Consider the following 27,557-nt stretch of genomic DNA (forward strand, 5'->3'; position numbering starts at 1 on the left):
CCTTTCGGCATTGAACTTTTCAGTATTAACATTCTGAATTCCTGTATAGATAATATTTAATGGTCTCCCTTTATTCATATATCTATATCTATATCTATATCTATATATATATATATACATATCTCTCCCATCCACCATCAAATATCTCAGTGATCTCCTCTTTACTAAAATAATGACAGAAGTCTTTCCCTGACAGCCTACATTTTTTAAATGTAAAGTTATTCTTTTCTTTCTAAGCTGTTCCTAAATTCACTGATCAGATATTTCATTGGAGGAAGCATTTTAACACACTTAAACTATACAAGATTGTTCAGAATAAAATGAAACTCACTAGTTCATAGAAAGCAGAGTTTTCTTCTGAAACTCTTCTGCAGATATGTTCACGCTGATATCTGTCAGCCCTTTACACAGTGACCAACATGATAATTCCACCTTCAAGTTCTTCTAAAATTCCAGGATGGCTGCCATATCTTAGGCACTTACGTACATGAAACCTATGGCTTTGGGAACACCTCTAGGCTAACTTTTTTTTCCTGTTTACCCCAAACAAGGTCAGGGTGAACAAGTCACAAGCAGACTTAATGAGAGATAATGAATCTCCTCAGTTATTTACTTACATGACTATAATATCAATTGCATTAAAAAGTGATATCCCTACAATCTAGCTTATTATAAACCCATGAAAAATTACCTTTTTCCTGAGAAAGCTTTTCCTCCTGCCGTTGGTGGTGAGGTTTGTAAGGTGCTGCCCCCTGACTTAGTTCTTCAGCCACAAAACCATCCAGAAAAGATAAGGAAGCATCTACCTATATTAAAGTAAAGCAAAAATTAGGAATTAAAAAAAACTTACCCTAAACAGTAGACTGCACATTCACAGAAGTGATTTCAGCCCATATTTCCTAAAAATAATTTTTAAGTGAAAAACAGAACTTCAACCCTAGAATTGCTACTCAACTCTCTTTCTGAAACATCTATAATCAAAACACTCAGCTAAGAATCTAACAATATAAGTCATGTGCACTTAGTATTCATTTCACTGCACTGCAGAATACATTTTTGTGCATCCAAAATGTTAAGGCATCATGTTAGATGCTATAAGTGAGACAAAGGAAGACACAAGTCCTGCCTCATGAGACTTGTAATCTACCAGAGGAGAAGACACATACACTATGAACTATAGTGTCTACATTAGTTTCCTGCTGCTGGGGGCTAAAAACAAAGCCCCCAGCAAAGGCTACTTCCTTCTGGAGGCTCCAGCGGAGAATAGGTTTCTTGTCTCTTCCAGCTCCTAGAGGCTGCCAGCATTCCTCGGCTTGTGGCTATATCCAGAAGCAATCTCTGCTTCTACTGTTATTTGGCCTTCTCCTCTCTGACCTCTTGCCTCACTTTTATAAGGACCCTTGTGATTACATCATGCCTACTCAGATAATCCAAGATAATCTTCCCATTACAAAATCCTTAACTTAATCAAACCTACGAAGTCCCTTTTACCATAAAGTAACATATGCACAGGTTCCAGGGATTAAGATGTGATTATCTTGGGGAGGCCCATTATCCAGCCTCTCACAGTGCCTTTGATTTAACTATCTTATTCCTTTCTACCTAAAAATGCTTTGTTACAAACCTGTGGAAAATTACTTAATTTCAATAAAGTACAAGAATAGAAAGGTACAAGAGAATGCTTAAATGAAAAGAAATAAAGAGATGAAGAAAGAGTAAGGGGAAAAGGAGAAAAGAAAAAGTGAGGGGAGAAATAAAAATGAGATACACAAGAGGATATAGCAGTAACGACCTCAGAAACCACAGATTTGCCTCTCCTAATTTAGCCAAGTGTATACAAACAGCTCAGATAATTTAGAACAGCAGGTAATTCTCAAAAAATTTAAGTGGCATGTCACACTGTGCATTTGGCAAAGTTTAGTTTTGATAAGTTTTTTTTTTAAGTTTTTTTTTCCATGTGGACCACTTTTAAAGTCTTTATTGAATTTGTTACAATATTGCTTCTGTTTCATGTTATAGTTTTTTGGCCACGAGACATGTGGGATGTTAGCTCCCCAACCAGGGATTGAACCCACACCCCCTGCATTAGAAGGCAAAGTCCTAACCACTGGACCGACAGGGAAGTCCCTCGATAAGATTCTTAAGCGATGAAGCCATGTCATCATCATTATCTTTTATTGGAAGAAAGGGAAGTAGAGTAACTAACTAGTTTAATACTATGTATACCATATTTATTCATATAGTCTCTGGAATGCCAACAAATGTTAAACCAAGGCCTCTGCCCATGAGGAGCTAATGAAAAAAATTAATGAACAAAGGTTCAAAATGAATACAAGCCATGAACATCTGAGTCATAATTAGTGGGAATATTGCCCATCCTCCCCTCTTCTTCAACTATATGACATCTAATATAAAAATTTGAACAAATCTGACCTCCTTTTGGAAGTTTTCAGATTTACACCAATCTGAGAGAGAACTCAGAGGTGAGCAGTAACTAAGTGCTTTGGATTAAAAGCAGCACTGGCTGAAAGTAGGTGGGAGAAGAAAAGGCGGGTGATCAGGTTCCAAAGTAGTAAAAATTTAGATAGTAGATGGACAAAATAAAATGGAGAACTGTTTTTTTCTTACATTGTCAAAGAAAAGAGAGCAATAATAAAATGACATATTAGAGAAGTTCAAAGGAGATAAAATTTTTAAGTTCTCAAATTATTATATGTTAAAAGAGATTGTCATAGACTATAAACCCCTTCACTGCAGTTCTCCAGAACAGATTAGTCTTCCTGACTATTTAGGATCACTACTGAGTAGAAGCTCTCAAATGCCCTCTCACACTAATGTGAGAAAAATGCCAACCTTCATCTAAAGTGCTACAGAAATGACATTTTGGCATATTCCAGATATATCACAAATGTAAGAATTATTCTGCTTAAAGACAATGCAATTTTGTAAAAGATGGAATGCAGATATCTTACCACCATGTCTTCACAACTCTTATCAACTGGAAGCAAGCCCTTCATAAATTTCACATTCTCATGCAAATGTTTTAATTCAAATGCATGCTGTCTCAAACAAGTATCCAAAGATGTGGTAAATTCCTGGATTAATCTCTCAACTATATTAGAAGAGTGTGCTTGGGGTGTCAACTTGGTCACAGCAGCAATTATCCAGGCTTTTGTTTCTGAAGAAATGGAGTCACTCGTAAGTAACTTGTAGAGCTTGGTTATAACTTCCTCTCCCGTTTCCTTACCTAAGAGGTAGGAATACTCTCCTAAAACCTAAAACAAAGAAATGTATATATGTAAGTATCAAGTTATATAACAACTATACTCAGAAATCTAAACAAAGTGCCTACTGCCGGAGTGAATTTAACTTACACTAAACATATTCTCATGGTGAAGAAATTATTAAAGATACAATTGTATATTTTAGGTTCAAAATTACACCAAGAATTGGAAGTGAATACAAAAAGGTTTTCCACATCTTTATCGTTAACAATATATAAAGTAGCATACCATTACAAGTTAGCTTTCTTCTGAACTTCCAGGTTTGGATGTTGGTTTTTAAAAGCACTTTCACATTCTGTTACTATTTTTTCCAATAAGCATTTAAACAAGTGGTTCTCACATACTAGTACGCATAAGAGCCACCTGAGGTGTTTCATAAAAATACACATTTCTATACTCTCAGCCCAGAAAATCTGATTTAGTATGTCTGTGGTGGGGATCTACAATACACATTCTGAAAAAGCATCAGCTGATTCTGATGTAGATGATCCACAGAAGAGACTCTGACGAACACTGATCTATTTTACACATACTCTTTCCTACATCTAATTTATTCAGGTGATATATAATCCTATTGGTCTAAGGGTCGTTAATAAACTGATAATTCATGGAGTGTGAGATCTTTCCTAAGTAGTATTTATGAAGTATATTCATGTATAATACTGGGACCAGCAAGAAAAAACAGTGAGGTGAGGTGATAGGCAAGGGAAGATTTATGGCTAGTAACAAGAAGAGGAAAAAAAAAAGAAATAGGACTACATAAATTCAATTCTTAAACAGTAAGATAACTTTTTGACTGGTTTAATAAAAGATGGAAGGAAGCTCTAGAAGAACAGGTAACCTAAATCCCAGTTCAAAAATCAATGGACTTTGAGCTTCCCTGGTTGCACAGTGGTTAAGAATCAGCCTGCCAGACGTAGAGAATGGACTTGAGGACACGGGGAGGGGTAAGGGTAAGCTGGGATGAAGTGAGAAAGTGGCATGGACATATATACACTACCAAATGTAAAACAGATAGCTAGTGGGAAGCAGCCACATAGCACAGGGAGATCAGCTCGGTGCTTTGTGACCACCTAGAGGGGTGGGATAGGGAGGGTGGGAGGGAGACGCAAGAGGGAGGAGATATGGGGATATATGTATATGTATAGCTGATTCACTTTGTTATAAAGCAGAAACTAACACATCATTGTAAACAATTATACTACAATAAAGATGTTAAAAAAAAAAGAGTAGCCCCCACTCACTGCAACTAGAGAAAGCCCGCGCGCAGCAACGAAGACCCAATGCAGCCAAAAATAAATTAATTAATTTAATTAATTTTTAAAAAAAATCAATGGACTTAAGCTTCTGGGAAGATAGAGTAGGTGAATTTTTCCCCTATTCTTCCTGCTAAGTACATCTAAAACCCCTTAATGTTATACATAAAACACATATACAAAGACTGAAAGGTAGAGAAAAAAAGGCAGATCACTAAGAACCTTGGGACCTAAGGAACAATACAGTGGGTTATCTGTTGCCTCATATACCTCAGACTGGGTACTTGAGAGCCAGCAACCTAGAAATGCCAGTGGGAGACGGACAAAAAAGCCCCAAGAAAAGCCTGCCTTCTAGCCAAAGGGCCAGGAAGACAGAAAACTTTCAGATAATAATCCCTCTACTCCAGCCAAGCACCAAATAGAAAAAACTGTAACCCCACCCATACCAGCAAAGGTGGAGTGGAGAGTCAAGACTTCAACACCTACCAGGTTGTAAAAATCATCCCAACTCCCCAGCAAGGGTGGTAACAGAGAGACTGAGTGAAAACCAGGAACTTCATCCCCACCAAGCTGTAGAAAGGCCCACTCTTCTGCAGTGTCTGTGAAGACTACATAGGAAGCCTATATTTCACCTCCACCCAAGTTTAAAGAGCTAGCCCTCCCCCTCTCTGCTGGAGTGGTGTCAGCGGAAGCCTAGCAGAGACTCAGGCTCAGTGGAGGCCACATAGTTAGAGATATCTACACCCCATCTCAACACCATCACCAAAAGAATTAATCCACATCTATAGAACACACCACCCAGCAATAAGCAGAATACCCACTCTTTTCAAGCACCCACAGAACATATAAGACAGATCATATCTTAGGCCATAAAATAAACCTCAACAAACTTAAAAGAACTGAAATTATAGAGTACTTTCTCTGACAACAACGGAATCAAACTAGAAATCAGTAACAGGAAAGATAACAGGAAATTTTCAAAACACTTAAAAACTAAACAACACCCTTGCACACAATCTTTCCAGAAAACAGAAGAGGAAAGAACACTCCCAAGCATTTTATGAAGCCAGTATTACCTTGATACCAAAACCAAACAGAGTAGAAAAAAACAAGAAAACTATAGACCACTATCCCTCATGCACAGAGATGTAAAAATTCTTAACATGGTCTCAAGAAATCTACAAAAAACAATTCTAGATTAATAAGTGAGTTCAGCAAGATTGCAGAGTATAAGAACAAAATACAGGAATAAACCTATACACTAATGTCCACTAATCTGTGAAAAAAAGGAAGCAAGAGTATAGGACAGAGAAAAAAACAGTCTCCTCAATAACTGGTGCTGGGAAAACTGGACAGCTACATGTAAAACAATGAGATTAGAACATTTCCTCACAACATATACAAAAATAAACTCAAAATGGATTAACAACCTAAATGTAAGACCTGAGACATACACCTCCTAGAAAAGAACACTCTTTGACATAAATTGTAGCAATATTTTCTTGGATCTGTCTCCTAAGGCAAAAATAAACAAATGGGATGCAATTAAACTTAAAAGCTTTTTGCACAGTAAAGGAAACCATCAACAAAATGAAAAGATAACCCTCATAATCTGAGAAAATATTTGCAAATAATGCAACTAACAAGGATTTAATTTCCAAAATATACAAACAGCTCATACGACTCAATATCAAAAGAACAAACAGCCCAATGAAAAAACGGGCAGAAGGGCTTCCCTGGTGGCGCAGTGGTTGAGACTCTGCCTGCCGATGCAGGAGACACGGGTTCGAGCCCTGGTCTGGGAAGATCCCACTTGCCGCGGAGCAACTGGGCCCGTGAGCCACAACTACTGAGCCTGCGCGTCTGGAGCCTGTGCTCCGCACAAAGAGAGGCTGCAACAGTGAAAGGCCTGCGCACCGCGATGAAGAGTGGCCCCCGCTTGCCACAACTGGAGGAAGCCCTCGCACAGAAACGAAGACCCAACACAGCCAAAAATAAATAAATAAATAAATAAATAAATAAAAATTAAAAAAAAAAAAGTATAGTATAAAAAAACGGGCAGAAGACATGAACAGACATTTTTCCAAAGAAGACGTACAGATGGCTAACAGGCACATGAAAAGATGCTCAACATTACTAATTATTAGAGAAAGGCAAATCAAAACCACAATGAGATACCACCTCACACCTGTGAGAATGACTATGATCAAAAAGTCTACAAATAACAAACGCTGGAGAGGGTGTGGAGACAAGAGAACCTTCCTATATAGTTGGTGGGAATTTAAATTGGTGTAGCCACTATGGAAGACAGTACAGAGGTTTCTTAAAAAAATTAAAAATAGAGTTGCCATATGATCCAGCAATCTCACTCCTGAGCATATACCTGGAGAAAACTATAATTTGAAAAGATACATGCCTCTAGTGATCATAGCAGCATTATTTACAACAGCCAAGACAAAGAAACAACCTAAAATGCCCATCAACATACTGAATGGATAAAGAAGATGTGGTATATATACACAATAGAATACTACTCACCCATAAAAAAGAATGAAATAATGTCATTTGCAGCAACATAGGTGGACCTAGAGATTATCATACTAAGTGAAGTAAGTCAAAGAGAAAGACAAACACCATATGATATCACTTATATGTGGAATCTAAAATATGACACAAACGAACTTATCTACAAAACAGAAACAGACTCACAGACATAGAAAACAAACTTATGGTTACCAAAGGAGAAAGGGGTTGGGGGAGGGATAAATTAGGAATTTGGGATTAGCAGATACAAACTACTATATATAAAATAGATAAACAACAATGTCCTACTGTATAGCACAAGGAACTATATTCAAAATCCTGTACTACACCATAATGGAAAAGAACATGAAAAAGAGTATGTACATATATGTATAATTGAATCACTTTGCTGTACACCAGAAACTAACACATGCTGTAAATCAACTATACTTCAATAAAATAAAATAAAATGAAAAGAAGAAGAAAACAAACTAGTGGTTACCAGTGGAGAGAGGGAAGCGGGGAGGGGCAAGTTAGGGGTAAGGGATTAAGAGACACAAACTACTATGTATAAAATAGATAAGCAACAAGGATATACTGTATAGTACAGGAAATTATACCCATTATCTTGTAATAATCAATAACGGAATATAATCAGCAAAAATAATGAATCACCATGCTGTACACCTGAAACTAATATAATATTGTAAATCAGCTATACTTCAATTAAAAAAAAAAGATTTTGAAGTTTCTCCTGAATTTGTATCACTTTGCACCATTGTAAAGTTGAAAAATCATAAGCTTAACCATCTTAAATCAGGGACCATCTGTACCTAAGTATAAATCTAACAAAACGGGTACAGGATTTGTATGCTGTAGAAAAAGAAACACTCTAAATATATGAACATGTCATGTTCATGGAGGAAAATACAAATGGCCACCAAATACAACAATCAATTTAGGCAAGGATTATCAATGCTAAAACCATTGATGATAGTTGAAGAACAGATGTTCACAAAGTCTCACAGAATCACCTCACAGATTAGTTCTAAATTAGTAAGGAGAAACAGCACCTTTACAATGGTGAGACCCTTTACAAAGGTCACCATCTTAACCAAACAAAGAAATTTACTATCACCAATAATTGGAGGAACTGACATTATAGGCATCCTGACACAATGCAGTGAGAAATACATACTGACAATGTAGTATTCTTGCTAAAAATGTTTAACTGAACCAGAAATAGTCCAATTCAGAATGCTGGACATTCTGCGAGTCAACAGTATTCATCCAAAAAAATCAATGTCATGAAAACAAAAAGAAACTGAGCATCACTGTAAAATAAAAGAGGCTAAAAGATATAACTAAATGCAATTTGTGAATCTTAACCTGATATGGGATTGGGAGGAGCAGAAAAACAGTCATAAGAGACATTTTCTGGACAACTGGATAAGTCTGAATATGGACCGTATATTGGGTGATATTAATGAATTAAGGTCACATTTCTTAGTGCAATAATGGTTTTATGGATACCTAGAACGTCACTCTTGGGAGAGTCACACTGAATTTTTTATAGGGTAAGTGTCATGAGGTCTGCAACTCAATTTTAAATGGCTCAACAAAACAAACTGTACACAGGTAGACCTAGCTATAGATATAGATGTATTGGGTTGGCCAAAATGTTCGTTCGGGATTTTCCATAAGATCTTATGGAACCCAATAGATACAGTAAAGCAAAGGCGGTTAAAAATATTAACTGGGAATCTAGGTGAAAAGTATAGGGGTATTTATTATGCCATTTTTTCAAAGAATTATTTAATAAAAGTCTGGGTAAAATTATGGTTAACATGCTAACATTTGGCAAAACCATAAAATATTAAAGTGTGAATATTCTATGACCCAGAGCTGCACTTCTCCAAATCTCCCCCTAAAGAAGTGCTCACTCATATGCACAAGAAAGAATATACAAAGGTGACAGGATGTATACGATTATGTAGGTTTATATAACATAAAACTGTGACCTTGTTTTGCAGAGATGATCTCCTTGCTGGCTTTGATGAAGCAAGCAGCCATGTTGGGAGGCCCACCTGGCAAGAAACTGAGGGCAGCTCTGGGAGCTAAGGGCAGCCAACAGTCAACAGTCTGAACCTCAAACCCTCAGTCTTACAGATGCAAGAAACTGATTTCTGCCAACAACCACATGTGAGCTTGGAAGCAGATCCTTTACTAATCAAGCTTCAGATGAAACAGCAGCCCCAAGTGACACATTGACTGCAACCCTGAAAGACCTTAAGCAGAGAACCCATGCCTGGACTCCTAACCCACAGAAACTGTGAGATAACAAATGTATGTTGTTTTAAGTTTGTGGTAACATTATTATGCAGCAATAGAAAGCTAACATAGCACAGATACATGAGTATTCACATATTCATAAATAGATTCACATAGAAAACACAACAAATGCATTGTAGACACAGACAGGCATCTAAATAAATATCCATATTTAAAAGACTAGTCAAGTGAGACGGCAGAGAGAATGAATAGATAAGTAAATAGTTAAGTGATAGAAGGTAGCCACTGGGAAAGAAAATTGACAGCTGAAGGAGTTAACTGAGTAGAACTGAATGATTTCTGAAGAAATATATTATTAGTATTTGACTATAAAAAAATAATATAAACATTTATGATTCAATGTACTTTGCTCACCCAACTCATAACTTGAAGAAATCTCTGTGGGTAGAACACATTTTCCACATCTAGTAAAGTGAAATAAGACTGAACTGCATAGAGCCTTAATTGTTGATTTTCTGTTTCATCATCAAAACCTACAAAGAAATTAATATACCATTTTAATTTCCACTAAATTCTCTAAGGACTCTGTAATAAAAACATTTAATTTTAAAATCTTTGCAGAATGCAATAGTTTACTAACCCTCTGCTAGCAGTCTCAGAAAGTTATTGGGAATATCAGGATGCATAACATCTCCTCCCACTGAAAATACAGCATTCATTGTCTGAATAAACCACGCATTATCAGGAGCATATGTGTCCACAGTGTTAAGAACAAGTACACTTCCAGATGCCACTTATTAAAATTATCCTTTCTGTATAAATCTTAAAAAAAATAACTCTCAATTCATCCTAGTTTGGCATTTATACCTTTAACTTCTGCCAATAAATTGTTCTATACTCCAGTTTTATGTAAAAAGGTGCTCAGCAAAAGCTTATTGAATAAACTTAATAAACCAGTTCATGTTGCTTTATCTAGCACCATATATTGCACATAACAGGTGTCCAATAAATAACTGTGAAATAATTGAAAGAAATGTTCCAGCTAACTATGGACAAAAACAATGGAAAATGATATGCACTTCAGAAGCTAAATGTTGTGACATGTCTATCTGAACAAGTTTACCCTCTTTTCTAATCTATTCCTCTTCACTTCTAAAATTCTATCATTCTGCTGGCCAGAGCTATAGCGCTGGTTAGGACAAAACTACACTTAAGCAATTTCCAAGATACTTTGATCAGCATTATTCATTCATTCAATCTTAGATTTAAACAACAGACATCTTAAAAAGAATGATGAGTAACCTCGTGACCTGCAAAGTTCCTTTGACTTTTAAAAAACAAATGTGAAGAAAAGTAACATGTGAATGGAGTTGCCAACTACTTTACTGTGACAATTTCCAGTATAAACAGTAGTGTAAAGGATAAATTTTAGCATCCTGATCCCCTCAACAATCCCCCCAAAACAACAAGAACTTTTACTCAGGAAAGAAACTGAGTAGGAAGTAAAGTCAAAGACAAGGAGGGGCTCTAAGAGGAATCAGACAGAGATTCCTGTATCCTCCTGCTGATAATAGTGACCAATGGAATAAAAAGAACCAGGAAAAAAGTCATGCCCTAGGAAGTCTACACAAATTCTTGTTTTTGACAACAAGAGAGGCTTGAATATCAGGAATGGAAGTTACTGCTGGGCCTCTGAACTCAACCTGCAAGTGACCACGTCTAGACCAATCATTTAAAAGTCACTGTGTAACTAAAGGTATTTTATGACTCATGGTCCAAACAAAGGATATTTCTCAGCCAGCTCAGCTATTTTGCCAACCAAATTGACGATAATATATTCTTCTTTGCTCTGATGTAAATATTCAAGCATTTTCTGGACAATCACTGTTATATTCTGTGCATTAGTAATTCTGTAAAGAAGTTCCAGAGTCTATTTAAGAAAGAAAAATAAAAATAGTATTATAAAACTATGCATGATAACAAATAAATACTGTAACATATAGGTTTATAACAGTTGATTCTTCCACTTTTATGTAGCTCTACTGGGCAGTTAATAGGTGCTCAAGAAATGCACATTTTAACTGAACAGAACTTAAGAAAGGTAAGACTATTGTCAAAAAAAAAAAAAAAGAATTGTAATCCAAAGTCCAAAAGCCTTCTATTGATATAGATAATTATGATCTGACATCTCTACATGACAGGCCATGTAAAGACTAAAAAGTTAAAAGGTTAATAATCTATTTTCTAAAAATGTAACAGCTTCTTAAACCTACATTACTTAGGCCTGTGTGCTATGCACATGCGCCTGTGTGTGTATACATGCATACACATATAAAAATCCAGTTTTGCAAAATGCTTTTTCCACACTACCCGAACAACAGAAAACCACACTTGAATAGATTTGTCAGCTAAGGGCAAACGGTCTCTAATGGATGGATAAGGTAGTGCAAGCACTTCAAAGCCCAACAAAGCCTACGTTCAGAATCTCGGGTATCAAAGGAAGAACCATTTTACAGCTTTCTCAGTGATGAGGCATATACCTCTTGCTGCCTGAAGTAAGATGAAGGAAGACCAGTACCAGAGTAAGCTCCCATTTGGCTGGCTTTCTGAGGCCCTACATCAGGGTTCTAAAAATATCATAGTTCCCAGAAATCAGTATGAGACAAAGGGCAATAAAGAGAAAGCATCATTTACTGGAATTTCAGGATCAAGAATATTAGCTGCAGGAGAATTTCCACATATCCTTCTCATCAAATTTGTTCATCTATCTTTAGGGTTCTTTCTAATTTTTCAGTCCTTATACCCAGGACTTCAAGTACAACAGATTTTGAATTTTTTTTAAACTGTTCCAGTTAATCCTTAACACCATTTAAAATCTATAAATACATAGGTCCCCCATGTATTTATAGCTTTCAACCTATGAAGCTGCTTCAGACATGCTTCCTGTAGACTCTATATGTCACGTATTTTAAGATAATGTACACCAAATTTACTTCCTACTCTAAGACCATGAAATTTAGCATTTCCAGGACTGAATGGGGACTGGTATTATGAACTGCATGGCTAAAGGTCTTTTCTGTTAACTCCTTCTTGCCTTCTTTTTCCCTGCTATGAAAGAAAAGTAATAAAATCAGGTAAAAGGGAATCCCAGCCCCAAGCAACAGGTCACTCCATACCCCAGGACCAAAGTTCTTGCCATATAGTTACTGATGGAGGTTAGAAGTGACAGTGGCATCGAGGAGACAGTACTGCAGTGCCTTCTTGGGGCACCACTGATACTCAGTACCCTTCCCCAAAAATTCAAGCTACTTTTCTCACCACAGATCAGACTTCAAATTTTAAAAGTTATCTAGTTTCCCTTTGACCTTCATTTTTAAATGAGATCCTAATAAATAAATACAGCACTAAAAAAACTATATCTAAGTCACCTGTGTTCAATTTAGTACTTAACCACACAAAGAAAATGCATGCTCTATGTCTGTTCAAAGTGGAAGAGCCATATAATTATTTGTTAATGTCCCTTGGCATCTTCTCATTTTTCTACAATGTCCACACATAGAAATTAGTACATCTGTAAACTTCCTGGATTCATTCAAGGCAGGTAACAATTTTCAGAAGATTAAAAATATGAATGCAAAAAACATATATGTATATATATGTAGATGGCAATTTCTTGAAAATATTATTTCAAAAATAGTACTTCTAAAATTCAAAATTTTTAATCTTATCTTTTAAAAATTATAGTTGTTTAATGTAATACAGTGTTCTCTCAATAAACTACTTTTAATTCACTGCTTTTAAGTAATTTAGATGTTTAGTAGATTCTTTTTATCTTTATTATTTTTAAAATCAGAAATAAAACTATCTACTCTTCTTACCTAGGTCCCATATACCATTTTAAATGAAGGTATAGAGTGATTCTCTACATGAGAATTAACAGATATATCTACATGGATACCCAAGTAGATACTGAAGCAATTTTATAAAGGGAAAAAGTTGAAAAAAATTAAGTAAATTATACACCTTTCCTTCCAAAAAGTTCAAACCATTTTAGGGATATCTTTATTAATTCTTTCAACATTCCTACATATTCAATAGGGACTGCATTAGCCTAGTTTATAGATGTTAATAATGGAAAATATTAATCATCATAAATTACTTCTTAAAACTGTACTAACAGGAAGACCTGGGAATAGAATTCAGGTCTCCGACTGATACAATTCTTGGACCAAAAAGATATTAATGAATCCTATACAGGTAACTGGACCTAACTCCTCCAACTCATAATTTATTTTTTTATTATTTTTTTTAAGAGTGTTCTTGTCTTGACAGCTTTTGTTTCATTTTCTATTTTATTTATTTTTAAAACTTATTTATTTATTTTTATTTTTGGCTGTGTTGGGTCTTCCTTGCTGCACGCAGGCTTTCTCTACTTGCAGCGAGCGGGGGCTACTCTTTGTTGCGGTGTGCAGGCTTCTCATTGCGGTGGCTTCTCCTGTTGTGGAGCATGGGCTCTAGGTGCATGGGTTTCAGTAGCTGCAGCGCGTGGGCTCAGTAGTTGTGGCTTGTGGGCTCTAGAGCACAGGCTCAGTAGTTGTGACACACGGGCTTAGTTGCTCTGCAGCATGTGGGATCTTCCCGGACCAGGGTTCCCCTGCAATTGGCAGGCGGATTCTTAAGCACTGTGCCACCAGGGAAGTCCCAACTCATAATTTAAAACCATTCTTGTCACAGACATAGAGGATGGACTTGAGGACACGGGGAGGGGGAAGGGTAAGCTGGGACGAAGTGATAGAGTGGCATGGACTTATATACACTACCAAATGTAAAACAGATAGCTAGTGGGAAGCAGCCGCACAGCACAGGGAGACCAGCTAAGTGCTTTGTGACCACCTAGAGGAGTGGGATAGGGAGGGTGGGAGGGAGACGCAAGAGGCAGGAGATATGGGGATATATGTATAGCTGATTCACTTTGCTATAAAGCAGAAACTGATACACCATTGTAAAGCAATTATACTCCAATAAAGATGTTTTTAAAAAATAAATTAAAAAAATAAAACCATTCTTGTAATTACTGACACAAGTGCTTTTTAGAAAAGTTCCTTAAACTTCAATAGAAAGAATAAAATGCACTCAAAAGTTAAAATACACACGTGTGCACATACACGCTGCCCACCATTTTAATCTCTCTCCATAATACCAACAGAGTTTAAAAACTGTAACACTTCACATACATTACTCAAAATACCAGTTTACCTCTCTTTTAATAATGGGATCAGGATGGTCTAAGCATTCAATTATTGTCATCTGGTGTTGAAGAGCCAGAGTGGGATCCTGTTGGATAACATAGGTAAGAGCCTTCAATCCTAGAAGCAAAGATTACATTATAGAAAGTGACATAGGACAAATACCCAGCAAATTTCAAAAACTCTCTTGGTAATTTCCATCAAAAGAACCAATCATCTTACCTAAATATTTGAGATTTATTTTAGGTGACAAAACAAATTTTCCAATGCACTTGGCAGCCTTCTCAAGTAATTCCGATTTAGGATAAATAGAATAGACTGTATGTACACATTCAAACAGAATAGCTACAGAAATAAAATATTATAATGTCAGGGATCATATTAAGGCATAATAAAAGAATATATCTGTGTAGAACTCCTAACAAAACAAACTAATTGGAAGGTCAGTTTTAGTCAAAAATCTTACTTATGGAAATTTTTCAAAGATAAGAACTTTATTGTTTTCAGGCTTTATACAGTTGTTAGGATTACGTTACCACAGTACAATTTAAAGAGAATGATATATATTAATAGATAAGAATGATATATTCAGTCATGCAACAAGTATTTTCTGAAACTTCCTATGAGCCAGACATTGTTCTACTAGTATGGATATAGCGATGACAAAAACCCCTGCCCTCAAGGAAATCACATTCTAACGGACACATAAGTAATACATTCATTGTTCCTATATAAATAGATACTTCCAACACTCCTTGAATGCTTCAAAATAATTTATTCTTAGGCAGTTTCTACCACTTTTACACAGAAACTGTATATGTAGTTTATTTCAGTGTGGTTTATTTCAACATAATCATTTCAGGATGCTCTAGCATTTATTTCAAAATAGGGCCACTACTCAAAAATCTTCAAATCACTTTTTAACAATTAACCTCCAAGGATATAGAAAATCTACTGAACATCTTAATAGTGTTCAAATTTGATTTTCTAGTCTCATCAAAGATCTGATAACTATAATAGATGATCAAAGTGGATACTAAAATTTTTCTCAAACGCTCTTAAAGAGCATGAGTCAAAGAGCTGGAGCTTTGCCATGGTAAAGAAGAATCATTTAGGCACCATAAAGTCCTGCATGTCCTTTGGAATCACAGAATGAGAAGTGAGACACAGAATCAGCAGACTTAAAAACAGTTCTACTACATAGTTGAAGCGTATCGTGTCTTTGATAGAATCACTCCTGCTCTTTTTCCAAAAGCTTAAAACATAACAATCAAACATTTGTGTACAGGACATAAGATAGATCCTGAATATTCAACTATGTTTTACACTGCTAAGTTGCCTATCAATTGATACACATATAAATTTCCAGTAAAAAGCTTTACATAAATAAATACTTTCTAAAGAAGGAGAGAGAAAAGAAATCAGAAGGAAAGATTTTTAAGAAATAAACAACTCTTTAAGAAGGGAACTGACTTTAATTAAAGGAAAAACCTACAAAGTAAGTCAATTGAACCTAAAAAGATACTTTATATATCCAGATGTTATGCTGTAAAAAGTCTTTACTCTGTGCTATGAAAAAAGTTGATTTTATGACTTCACGAAGTAAACAGAGAGAGCCTTAGTCAACTAACTAATCAACTAAGGCATGAGTAGGCAACACATCATTAAACACAGCCCTCAGCCTATCTTTGTAAGCTGTGAACTAAGAATGATTTTTTACATTTTTTGAGATATAACTCACATATAAAATTATTAGTTTTAGGTATACATTTTTAAAGGTTTAAAACAAACAAAGGAGAATATATGACAAAAACCTATATGACCTACACAAAACCTAAAATATTTACTATCTAGCCCCCTTTTCAGAAAAAGTTTGTCAAACCCTGAACAAACATGCTAGTCCTAAGTAAGATTAAAAATGATGATGTTCCATTTTCTATCATAACTGACATATTTTCCTTTATGGATTTCTGCCATTTAGAACTCTCCTATCAAGATGTTTTACTGACAGCAAAAGCTTCTCAATACCCGTCTAAAACCTAAACTTTTATATTTAGATGCTCATAAGATTTCTGAAAAGCTAGTTTAAGTAAAATTAATAGTTCAAAAATTGCACTTGTTAGTCAACCTAGGCATAAATGAGCTGAAATGAACTTAATAGGTTTTTAAATTATTTTAAAATTTAGAGGCTAAGAGCCTTTATTCTCCAACTCTACAAAAGTCTAAGTCCATAAATGAAAAAGCAATTACTCTGTTGTCTCCTCACTGCAGTGGTTAAAAGAATACAGTAAGTCCCCTACATATGAACCTTCAAGTTGCAAACTTTCGAAGATACAAACGTGCCCCTGTATGCCAGCGGCTGTACTGTACTACCGTACTTTTCAAGGTACTGTACTGTAAGATTAAAAATGCTTTATTTTTGTGTTTGTTTTTTATGTATTATTTGTGTGAAGAGTGTTATAAAGCTATTACAGTACAGTACTACATAGCCAACTGTGTTGGTTGAGTACCTAGGTTAACTCTGTCGGACTTATGAACAAATTGGACTTACAAACACGCTCTCGGAACGGAACTTGTTTGTATGTAGGGGACTTGCTGTAGAACCTCTAAGGATTTCTAAAAGTAAAATGCATCGTGGAGCTTTGTTTACTCTTCCAGAGCAAGCCAGGTCCTAATCAAAATACCATCAAGTAAAAAATTAACAAATTAAAAATTAATAACGTTCTAACATTTGTGACACTGTGGTTTTATCATAGATATTTTGGGTAGGATTATGCACAAAATTTGAAGAAGTTCTACTGACACTGTATCCTTCAGACTAGACTTTACTTTCATTTTAAATAAGTTAACTACTGTCACCACTCTGGCAGGGAGATGTGGGTACCATGCAATGAGGGTGGCAGTCCAGATTCTCCGTTCTGCCTCCTTTAACACTTGGAGAGGCAGGGGATGCTGGTTCCTTCTGGATGGGTTGTGGAGGTACCCTGCCTGGAAGAGGGAGGGGCACCCCGTTACTGCTCCCTATACAACCTGCACTGAGATTAAGGGGGTGGCCCTGGTATACGTGACCAGTTTAAAAGCCCTAACTCATCACTAGGCTTCTTCTAACGCCACCTCAGGAAAGATGGGAGGGGTACCTCATTATTCCCTACTCCTGGATAATGTGAAATCCAGGCTTCCCACATCATCTCTACTGGCAACGCCAGGGAGGGTCCCCCTTAACATCTGGCAGGGATGAAACTGCAGCTGTCCCTCTTGGTCTTCACCACTAGCCCCGTGGAAGGGTTGGGGTACCTCATTATATCTGGTGAGGGTGGAAATCTTGACTCTCCATTCAGCCTCTGCTGCTGTGGGTGGTCCACAGTTTTTTCTGTGTGGTGCTTGACTGTAATAGAAGAGCTATTATCTGAAAGTTTTCTATCTTGCTAGTTTGCTCTTTTTCCCTTAGTCCTTTAGCTAGAGAGCAGGCTTTTTTCAGGGCATTTTTGTCTGCACCTGTTGGCATTTTCAGACTGCTGGCTCTCCAGTACCCAGTCTGGGGTATATGAGGCAAAAAGAAAGCCTAGGGTACTCACCTTGGTGTCGTTCCTTGCATGCCAAGGTCCCTAACCAGTCTACCTTCATTTATCCACCTTTCAGAGTCTTATATGTTTATTTTACATATAATGTCCAGAGTTTTTAGGTGTACTTAGTGGGAAAAGTACTTCTATCTACTTTTGATGGTTCTATCCCTTATACTCCATTTTACGTAATTCTCCCAATTTACCAAATAGTTTACTAAAAATGTCTTTCTCATCTTATCAGTACCCTGCCCCAAACTATTCCATACCTCCAGATTTATACAGTATAAAGTTCCTTTGGCTGCCACGGGAGGACCTCCACAATATGGGCTTCCCACTGCTTCCACTATGAACTGTCCAATCAGGCTGGCAAGTCACTGTTCTCTGAAACTGTTTTAAACACCCCCGCTTCTACACCTTCTCTCATGTTCCCTCTGCCTTAGAACCACTTTTAACCTCCCTTCTGGCTATCTTAATCCTATCTTTCAAGGTCCTATTACATCAATAAATCTTTATGTGCCCTGAAGCCCAGAGTGATCTTTATCGCCTCTGGATTCCTGTAATATTTATTGACTTTATCTCCCCTTTGCATTCTGCCTTATACTGGTATTATGCTTTCATAAATAAGTTATCTTCTCCATTATACTGTAAATTCCTTGAAGGCAAAGATTATATTTAATACTTCTTCATATCCTCTACATCACTTTATGCAATGCCTGGCACATAGCAGATACTCAATAAATGCCTCTGATGTGATTTATTTCTTGATTTGACACTAAGGTAAGTTATAATAATGAAACTTTCATAAAAATACAGTTTAGAAAATATTAAGACTGAAACCCAATAAGACAACTGATAAAAGTAAAATAACTTTCTCTTCTTTTAATTCAATTAAAACATATTACTCACTGAGTAATCCAGTGCCAGATACTGGGATATGCTGGCCAATAAGACAGACACAGTCCCTGCCCTTATGAAATTTATAATTTAAAATTCACATTTTTAAGTAATAAGATATTTACATTAGGTTTACTAGAGAACACTCTACCATTGATAAAATCACTGTAAGCTATAAACTGTATCAGTACAAATATGGGGGGAAATGTAGAACAAACAGAAGATAAATAAAGGAAAAAAGGGAAACAATAGAAACTATAAGTTTCTCTGGCAAGGTGAAACACTGGACTGACAGACTACAAAGAAATAAATTGTTGCCATTGGTCCCAGCAATCTTAATAAAAGAAGGATGTCCTAATGGAGAACATTAAAAAATATTTCCTCAGGTGTACAGTATTCTCTAAATCGAAAGTAGTAACAGTGGTTATCTCCAGGAGAGGGAACTGGGTGGTGGGTAATAAGGGTCAAAGGGACACTTACTGTTCACTGTATACCCTTTTGTACCTTTTGAATTTTGAACCATGTGCATATATTACCTATTCCAAAAAGATTTAAAAATTAAAGCTGAAATGTCAATTACCGAAAGAAAAAAAAAAAACTTTCTGCAAGGAAAAAAAGCAGACAATTGATTTTAAACAGAATTCCTTGAGAGCCTTTCAAACCCTTATCCTAGACCATGATTATATCTCAAGCAAAACTTTTTAATTTACTTTTGCTGCCTCCAAAGATTCTGACACTACTCTGGATACTCTGACAGCTCCTAGCCAAACCACCTGCCTCAATAATGGTCATCCTTATCTCTGGCACCTTATTCTTCTCATTACATAGCAGGATCCTAGATGATGTCAACTATTCATTATACTATACACTTATAAGGGCAGGGCCTGTGTCTACCTTATTCTTCCCTTAAGCTCCCACACTTAGCATGGAGGAATACGTTAAGTCAATCAACTCTTTCCTCAATCTGTACCTAGTTTACAAATTAAATTTTTGTTTTGTAGGCATTCAATAAATACTGGTTGAACAAATGAATACACCACACTTATTACCTTAATTACCATTTATACACACAAAACATAAATCTATCCTTCAAAATTTACTATCCCAATTCACTACCATGTGCATTATTTTTTCCATACTAGTCTTATGCATGCAATCCTTTCTTTTTATTCCTACTGCGTTTTTGTCAAGCACTTTTATTACAGTTAAACTAGTTCAATTTCTCCCCTCTAGTCTACTCTGCACTTCTACAACCATCGTTCTTAAAGATCCACAGCTTACCATTGTCTGAAAGAACAAGTAACGCTCTCCATCCCCTACTTCACGGTATTTTACCAGATTAAGAAATGACTTCTCATTTGACTTTTATCTCTCAATACTTCTTCTACTGCCCTTCTCCATACCAGGTGAGATTCAAACTGTTTTACTTCTATCCTTTAAATATCTCCAAATATCCCAATTTCTTCAACGAGCTTTTTCAGGCTGATCAATAAAGAACTAAGAGTTCTTCCCTCTGGCTATTAAGATTGGAAGTTTTTTTGGTTACTTTTCTCAGTTCTCCTCCCTCCTCCCCCATTTTACTCTTGTCTCTTATCACTAAATTACTTTGTAAAATTGTATTTAACATAAATAGCTATTGCCTCTTCATTAAAAAGTACATTATTCCACATCTATATATTCTTATCTATATCGTACTCATCCTTCAGTTATCTTCTTAAATATCACTTTTTCAGAAAAGCCTTCCTTGTTCTCCCTCTCATCTAAGACTAGCTGCTGTATTCTCCAGAGTACCTTGTAAATTCACTTCTGTAACATTTCTACTACCTGTCCCTTTCCATCTAACTAGGCTGTGAGCTCAACGATAATATTATTTTATTCACGACTGTATTCCAAGCATCTTGCACAGGGCCTGATAAATAACAAAAACTTAAGAAATATTTGGTGACTAGTTGACTGATTCTTTCATTTAAGAACTGTCTTAAGTATGGAATGGACCTACTAGGTTATCTTCACAGTCAATTAGATGCTTGATGGACATTTTCAATACAGAGACAATTTCTCTTTAAAAATAAAGACTTAAAAAGAGACACAATTATAATAGTCAATTTAGGTCAACATTTAAACAATGGCGTAATTTCAAATTATTTCTATTAGTTATTCAATGCTTCCAGTGAAAAATAATAATCCCAAAACCACCTTAAAAATTAACATTTAAAATTCTATTGAAATTTATAATATTCTAACACAGATTTAGCTATAATACTGAAAACATTATTAGTCATTAGAGCAGCATTTACATATGTTACCTACCATATGTGACATTGTGATTTAACTCAGCTCTTCGTAAGGATTCATCGAGAACATCATACATTAATTCACTTGTCCTGTTTAAAAGATATTTTATTTGCAGCAGAATTATAGTATTATAACCCAATAAAACATAGTTTTTCAAACTTCTCTCTCTTTAAAACTGAGGATCTACAGAAAAGAAGTGAAAGAAATTCATTTTATGAATTGGGAATTTCACTTCTTAAAGATTCCATTTGTTCTTTTTCATGAGTTTAACTTCCTGCTTTATCAAAGCTGACTAGTCAATGAAGAGATAAGTCAATCAACACTTTCCTCAATCTGAACCTACTTACAAATAAAGTTTTTGTTTGGTTGAACATGCTATCTTTTATAATTTTCTTCATAATATAATATTTCTACCTGTTTAAAGTTACTACACTAATACTTCACATACCAGATTATTCCAGACAGTATATTATCTGTATTTCAAACACTTAGTTTTTAAAAAATATTCAAATACTAGTCTTTCTTTGAGCAGTACCAGGTTCATCAGAAAGAAAATTTTAACTTTCATTTATGTTAAATAATAAAGAAATTATATTTTGTGGAATTAACAGATTAATAACATTCCTGTGTCTTTACGGTCACCAATTACAGTTATAGTTACTGGGTTGAGGTAGATACTATACAAAAATGCAGTGTTTTATAGAGCCCTAGCACTCTGCCACCAAGCCTTTTCTCCAAGGAAAAGTCCTCTCCAAGAGGCCAATGTGAAAACTATGGCTTCTCAGCTGATATTTTTGTATGTTTTGTAAACTCAAAAAACACTAATAGAAAAAAGCACCATCAACACAGAATACCCAGGGACTTCCCTGGCAGTCCAGTGGTTAAGACTCCACGCTTCCAATGCAGGGGGCGTGGGTTCAATCCCTGGTCGGGGAACTAAGATCCCACAAGTCGCATGGCGTAGTCAAAAAAAAAAAAACCAACCCATAGAATACACAGTTGTTTCTTGCGGAGAAACTACACTATAAAACAAACAAAAAGATGAAAATAATCTGAGGCTATACAAATTACATATCATGTATGTTACAACTTTCTCAGAAAATGTCTTTTTTTTTCAAATATACAGCTGTAAAACTCAATATGAAGTGCATGTACTTCTACTGCATCGTAACTAAAGTATAAATATCCAGTGAGAATCCAGAACCATATCCTAAAATTCCTCATTTTATTATGCAAGCATTTCTTCTACAGACAACCATATAGTAGACATTACAAATCCTTCCCTCCCCAAATTTGGTAATACTACACTTAGATTATGGTATAGTCGCCCAATTTTAAAAGCCAATGTCCGGCATAAGAGTCATAATTAACCACATGAAATGTGGAAACATTTGCAGACATGATTGAGCTAACTGTTAATAACCTAAGAAGCAGAATGCTATAAAACACAAGAAAATATTCAAACTACAGATATAAAAGACCATAAATATAAGAGATTTTTCCAGTAAATTAATTCTTTCAATTAAATACATTAGAATCCTGTTATAAAATAACTTAACATTTTTACTTTGCCACACTGAGCTAATCATAACTTAAGAAATCTACGTTAACATAAAATCTTATTAGAGTTGGGACAACAAAGAAGGGGACGAACATTCTAATGTTCCATAACATTATAAGAGAGTTCTAATCTTTATTCATTTAATTAAGCCTAATTTCTATTCAGCTGAGCTCTCTGAACTCTATTCAACATACTCATCTTTGCACATATTCTTCAAATTCATCCATGAAGGAAAGAAGGAAGATAATGAGTTAACGAATTTAGTAAATTCACTAAATGCCTCCAAAGTTACTTCCTGACAACATATGACGGCATTAAATCCTTTTGGACCAGTGAGGTCTGAATGCATTACTATGAAATTCATGGTTTTAAAACAGAATTCTAGTGAACTCCAACTAGAGCTCCACAATAGGACAAACATTTCTAATGTGTGTGTCTGCTTCATCAACTCCAGGTTTTCACCCTAGGTTTCAATCAAGGTTGAGATTCATAAACATAGAAAAAAGTAAAATAGCAACACCAAGAGTGATACAGCCCAGTTAGTGCTCATCAGGAGCTCACCAAAGACGGATGCTGACATGACACTGAGGAGACATTACTAGGAGCAATAATAGCCTAGAGGACAATCCCTTAGTAAAGTGAGACTAAAGAATTAGCATATAGGAGTTCTCTGGTGGTGCAATGGTTAAGAATCCACCTGCCAATGCAAGGGACACGGTTCGATCCCTGGTCTGGGAAGATCCCACATGCCGCAGAGCAACTAAGCCTGTGCGCCACAACTACTGAGCCCGTGGGCCCTACAGCCCGTGCTCCACAAGAGAAGCCACTGCAATGAGAAGCCCGTGCACCGCAACGAAGAGTAGCCCCTGCTCGTGGCAGCTAGAGAAAAGCCCACACACATCAACGAAGACCCAACGCAGCCAAAAATAAATAAAATTTTTAAAAAAAGTATTAGCATATAAATGTACCCTACTGTATAAAACAGAACCACATCTCTAAAGTCAGAACCTGATTAATAATATTTTCTCAAGACAGAAACACATCAGGGGCTCAAGCATGGTCCCTGAACTGTTCAAGAGCAACCAAATCTAGTTGCTCTTGAACAGTTCAGAAAAAAATTCTTAAATAAAAATAACAGGTGTGCACACATGCACACACAGAGAGAGAAAGAATGATAAAGCAAATACAAATAATTGATGAACAGAGGTAGAGAGAGCTCCCTGTACTATTCTTGGAATTTTTCCGTAAGCTTGAAAAACTACAGCAAAATTAAAAGTTACAAAAATATATGTAACTGGAAAGGCACCCATAAAAAGTTTAATAAAATTACTGCCTAAAAGAGTAATTCAAACAAATGAATTGTTCCAATTAGAGCAACAGGGTAAGCAAACTATAGTCTGCATGCCTAATCTGTCCAGATGCCTGTTTTTGTATTGGCTACAGGCTAAGAACGGTTTTTACGTTTTTTTTTTTTTTAAGGATTTTCTTATTTATTTATTTATTTATTTATTTATTTTTGGCTGTGTTGGGTCTTCGGTTCGTGCGAGGGCTTTCTCCAGTTGCGGCAAGCGGGGGCCACTCTTCATCGCGGTGCGGGGACCGCCCTTCATCGCGGTGCGCGGGCCTTTCTCTATCGCGGCCCCTCCCGTCGCGGGGCACAGGCTCCAGACGCGCAGGCTCAGCAATTGTGGCTCACGGGCCCAGCTGCTCCGTGGCATGTGGGATCTTCCCAGACCAGGGCTCGAACCCGTGTCCCCTGCATTAGCAGGCAGACTCTCAACCACTGCGCCACCAGGGAAGCCCGGTTTTTACGTTTTTAAGTGGTTGAAAAAAAAAATCAAAAGAATAATATTTCATGACACAAAAAGATTATATGAAATTCAAGTTTTAATGTCCTTAAAGAGTTTTTTTGGAACATAGCTGTGCTCATTCATTTACATATTATTTATGGCTGCTTTTGAGGTGTATACAACAGCAGAATTAAATGGTTGCAATAGACAACATATAGCCCACAAAGCCTAAAATATTTATCTGGCCCTTTATAAAAAAGTTTCCCAAGCCCCAGACTAGAATGGTTAAGAAAGTTTCACGGAACATATGGAGCTTCAAAGGTATCTTGCACTGTGAGTAGGATTGAGATAAGCAGAGAGCCAGGATTATCCCAGCAACCTGAATTTTTACACTTCTTATAGTGGCTTATTTATCACTATTAAGTCAATTAAGCATTGTGAGAAGCTGGTTTATCATGACACCTCTAGATGACTAAAGCCTATCAGATTTACCTAGAATAGTTTACCTTTGATCATCTTTTCCTAGAAGTCCTAGTATTCTCAACAGCTGAATTTGTAACCATGGTGCTGGTACACTGTGGTAATTGAAATCTGCAGGGAGTTTTCCTCCAACCACTTGCTTCAAAATAGTTACAAAACTCCCAGTCAAGTCTTTATATGCAGATGAATTCTCCTACATCCAAAAAACAAAGGAAAACAAAACAAAAAACTTTCTGTTAATAATAATGTCTTTAAAATAAAATAGACCTGGTTGAAATGCCATAAAGAATCTAACTTAATACATGCTCACTTAAGAAGTTTCATGTTCATATTTAATGAAACAGTCCTCTAACTGTGTAATTTTTTCCACCATGAAACTCCTCTGGCTACCAGATCCAGAGCTGAATCATGCCCTAAAAAGCTTCCACCACTTCCTACTTCCTATACAGTTTAATCACATTTCCAAAGTTCTATAATTACATCTTAGAACCTTTAAAAGCTAGTTTCAGCAATTAAAGCAAAAATTGAAAAGAACTGGCATACTGAAAAAAGCAGTAATACCTCTACTTTTGACAAAAACCAAGGTCTGCTTCCAATCTCTGAATTTTGTTTTCAAAAGACTTCTCATGTGATTGAACTAAATATATTCCAGGTGGAAGAGCATAGCCAAAATTACTCAAACACTTAAAACCCCCAAAATCAGTAAGCCTGCTTATCAAAAATTAATTAACTCTATAGTATTTAAACATATTTGTGATTCTGAATGAGTGTGCCTTGATTATCTACCTGACTAATCTCTTGGACTGGAGAAATTTTTTTTTTCATCTTATTTTTTTTAACTGAAGTATAGTTAACATACAATACTATATTAGTTTCAGGTATACAACATAGTGATTCAGCATTTATGTATATTACGAATTGATCACCACTATAGGTCTAGTAACCATCTGCCTGAACTGGGGAAATTAAATACACATTCCTCAAAATGAATGTTAGACTCTTCATTGTAATTTTTACTATGTATCAAGGACAAATTTTTGGAAGGGAAATAATAGCTCTTTCAGAGTTTAATAAATATTAGAGGAAAAATAAGATTTAATATCAATTATCTATTTATGCCACACTATTTTGGAGCACACAATGCATAAAAGTAAAGACAACCTTCAGCTTCTGTAATTTTAAATTGATTTCAACAGCATATCCCATTGCATTATGAGGTATGATGAAATCTCTCACAAATATATACTTTCAGACACAAAGGGTTTCAGGCAATACACTGGAGTTGAATTAGTATAAACCCGTATCATCATTTAGAAAAATTTTTTACCATACTGTTCAACCCCCCTTCCTCCTCCAACACAGTATCAACATATGGAGTCAACACTGTAGACTATGCCTTGCACGTTCCCCACCAGCTCTCCTTATTTCTATAAACTGTTATATGTATCCCATGAAGTTGTATAAAAGGGAGGCACTGCTTGAAAATCCACAAATCTGCAAATTTCAACCACCTTCCAGAGCTACCATTTTTCCATGCTTCTTTAGTAACAATGAAAAAATTTTAGGCATAAAAAAAGACTAAATCTATAATTTGTCTACAACTCATGTGATCAACAACATGCAAATATTATTATTAAAGTGTCAATAATACAAATTTAAATGTGACCTAAGCATTTTACTGAAAAATATGAGTTTTCTTTTAATTACATAATTATATTTTTCTAATGGTAGCTACTCAGTACCTGTTCAAAATGCCAACTTACCTTAATCATCTTAAGGTATATGTGCAAGGAAGCAGCCATGACCCCAACATCTCTGTCACAAAGTGCTTTCCGAAACTTAATATGGATATGCTGTACTTGATTAGGAGCGATGAGATAGAACTTATATAATGCTAGTACAGCTTTTCTTCGTATAATCTCCCTAAAGATAAAAAATAAAATCTAAATAAACCATCTGAATTATCATTTAGTTTGAAAAGATTATGGACCAGATGATTTTAAAATACCAGCTGTTACCTGAATCTAAAAAGAAAGAATTACACATTTATTATTAATTTTTTATTCTAATCTACCAAACTATAAAAAGTGGTTATCTCTAGGAGGTAAGACCTCAAGAGACTTTAACTGTCCATGTTATATATTTCTCTAGTTATAAAATTTTTTGGTAACAAGCATATATTACTTTTGAAACCAAAACAAACCAGGAAAGATAAATTCCTTAATTCCCTAATTCCATTTTTGAAAGCCATATCTCCAGAAATTGGGAAAAGAATCAACAGTAGGTTTAAATGAGTGAGAGGTAATTTCTGCTAGTAACATTAAACAGTCTCTCCATCAATATTAAAAGTCTCCTTAACATTCTAGCTTTTCA

The 27,557-nt window shown here is 35.7% G+C and overlaps 1 protein-coding gene across 3 annotated transcripts in view; it reads right to left on the reverse strand.

The window, feature by feature from the left end:
- AP4E1 (adaptor related protein complex 4 subunit epsilon 1) overlaps window positions 1–27,557 on the reverse strand; it is a 97,584-nt gene that overhangs the window by 56,139 nt on the left and 13,888 nt on the right. For 2 of the 3 annotated variants that reach the window (XM_057542579.1, XM_007170400.3), the window contains exons 6-12: window positions 26,948–27,107; window positions 25,211–25,377; window positions 21,369–21,442; window positions 14,824–14,946; window positions 14,612–14,721; window positions 2,973–3,275; window positions 692–806 (exon numbers count right to left, since the gene is read on the reverse strand). In XM_057542579.1, the coding sequence (XP_057398562.1) occupies window positions 692–806; window positions 2,973–3,275; window positions 14,612–14,721; window positions 14,824–14,946; window positions 21,369–21,442; window positions 25,211–25,377; window positions 26,948–27,107 (1,052 nt within the window). Of the gene's footprint in view, window positions 1–691; window positions 807–2,972; window positions 3,276–9,769; window positions 9,889–9,995; window positions 10,109–11,145; window positions 11,286–14,611; window positions 14,722–14,823; window positions 14,947–21,368; window positions 21,443–25,210; window positions 25,378–26,947; window positions 27,108–27,557 lie in introns of all 3 variants that reach the window. The other variant, XM_007170399.3, reaches the window with a different exon arrangement.

Source organism: Balaenoptera acutorostrata, chromosome 3 (assembly GCF_949987535.1).
Source record: "Balaenoptera acutorostrata chromosome 3, mBalAcu1.1, whole genome shotgun sequence".
NCBI classification, from domain to species: Eukaryota; Metazoa; Chordata; class Mammalia; order Artiodactyla; family Balaenopteridae; genus Balaenoptera; species Balaenoptera acutorostrata.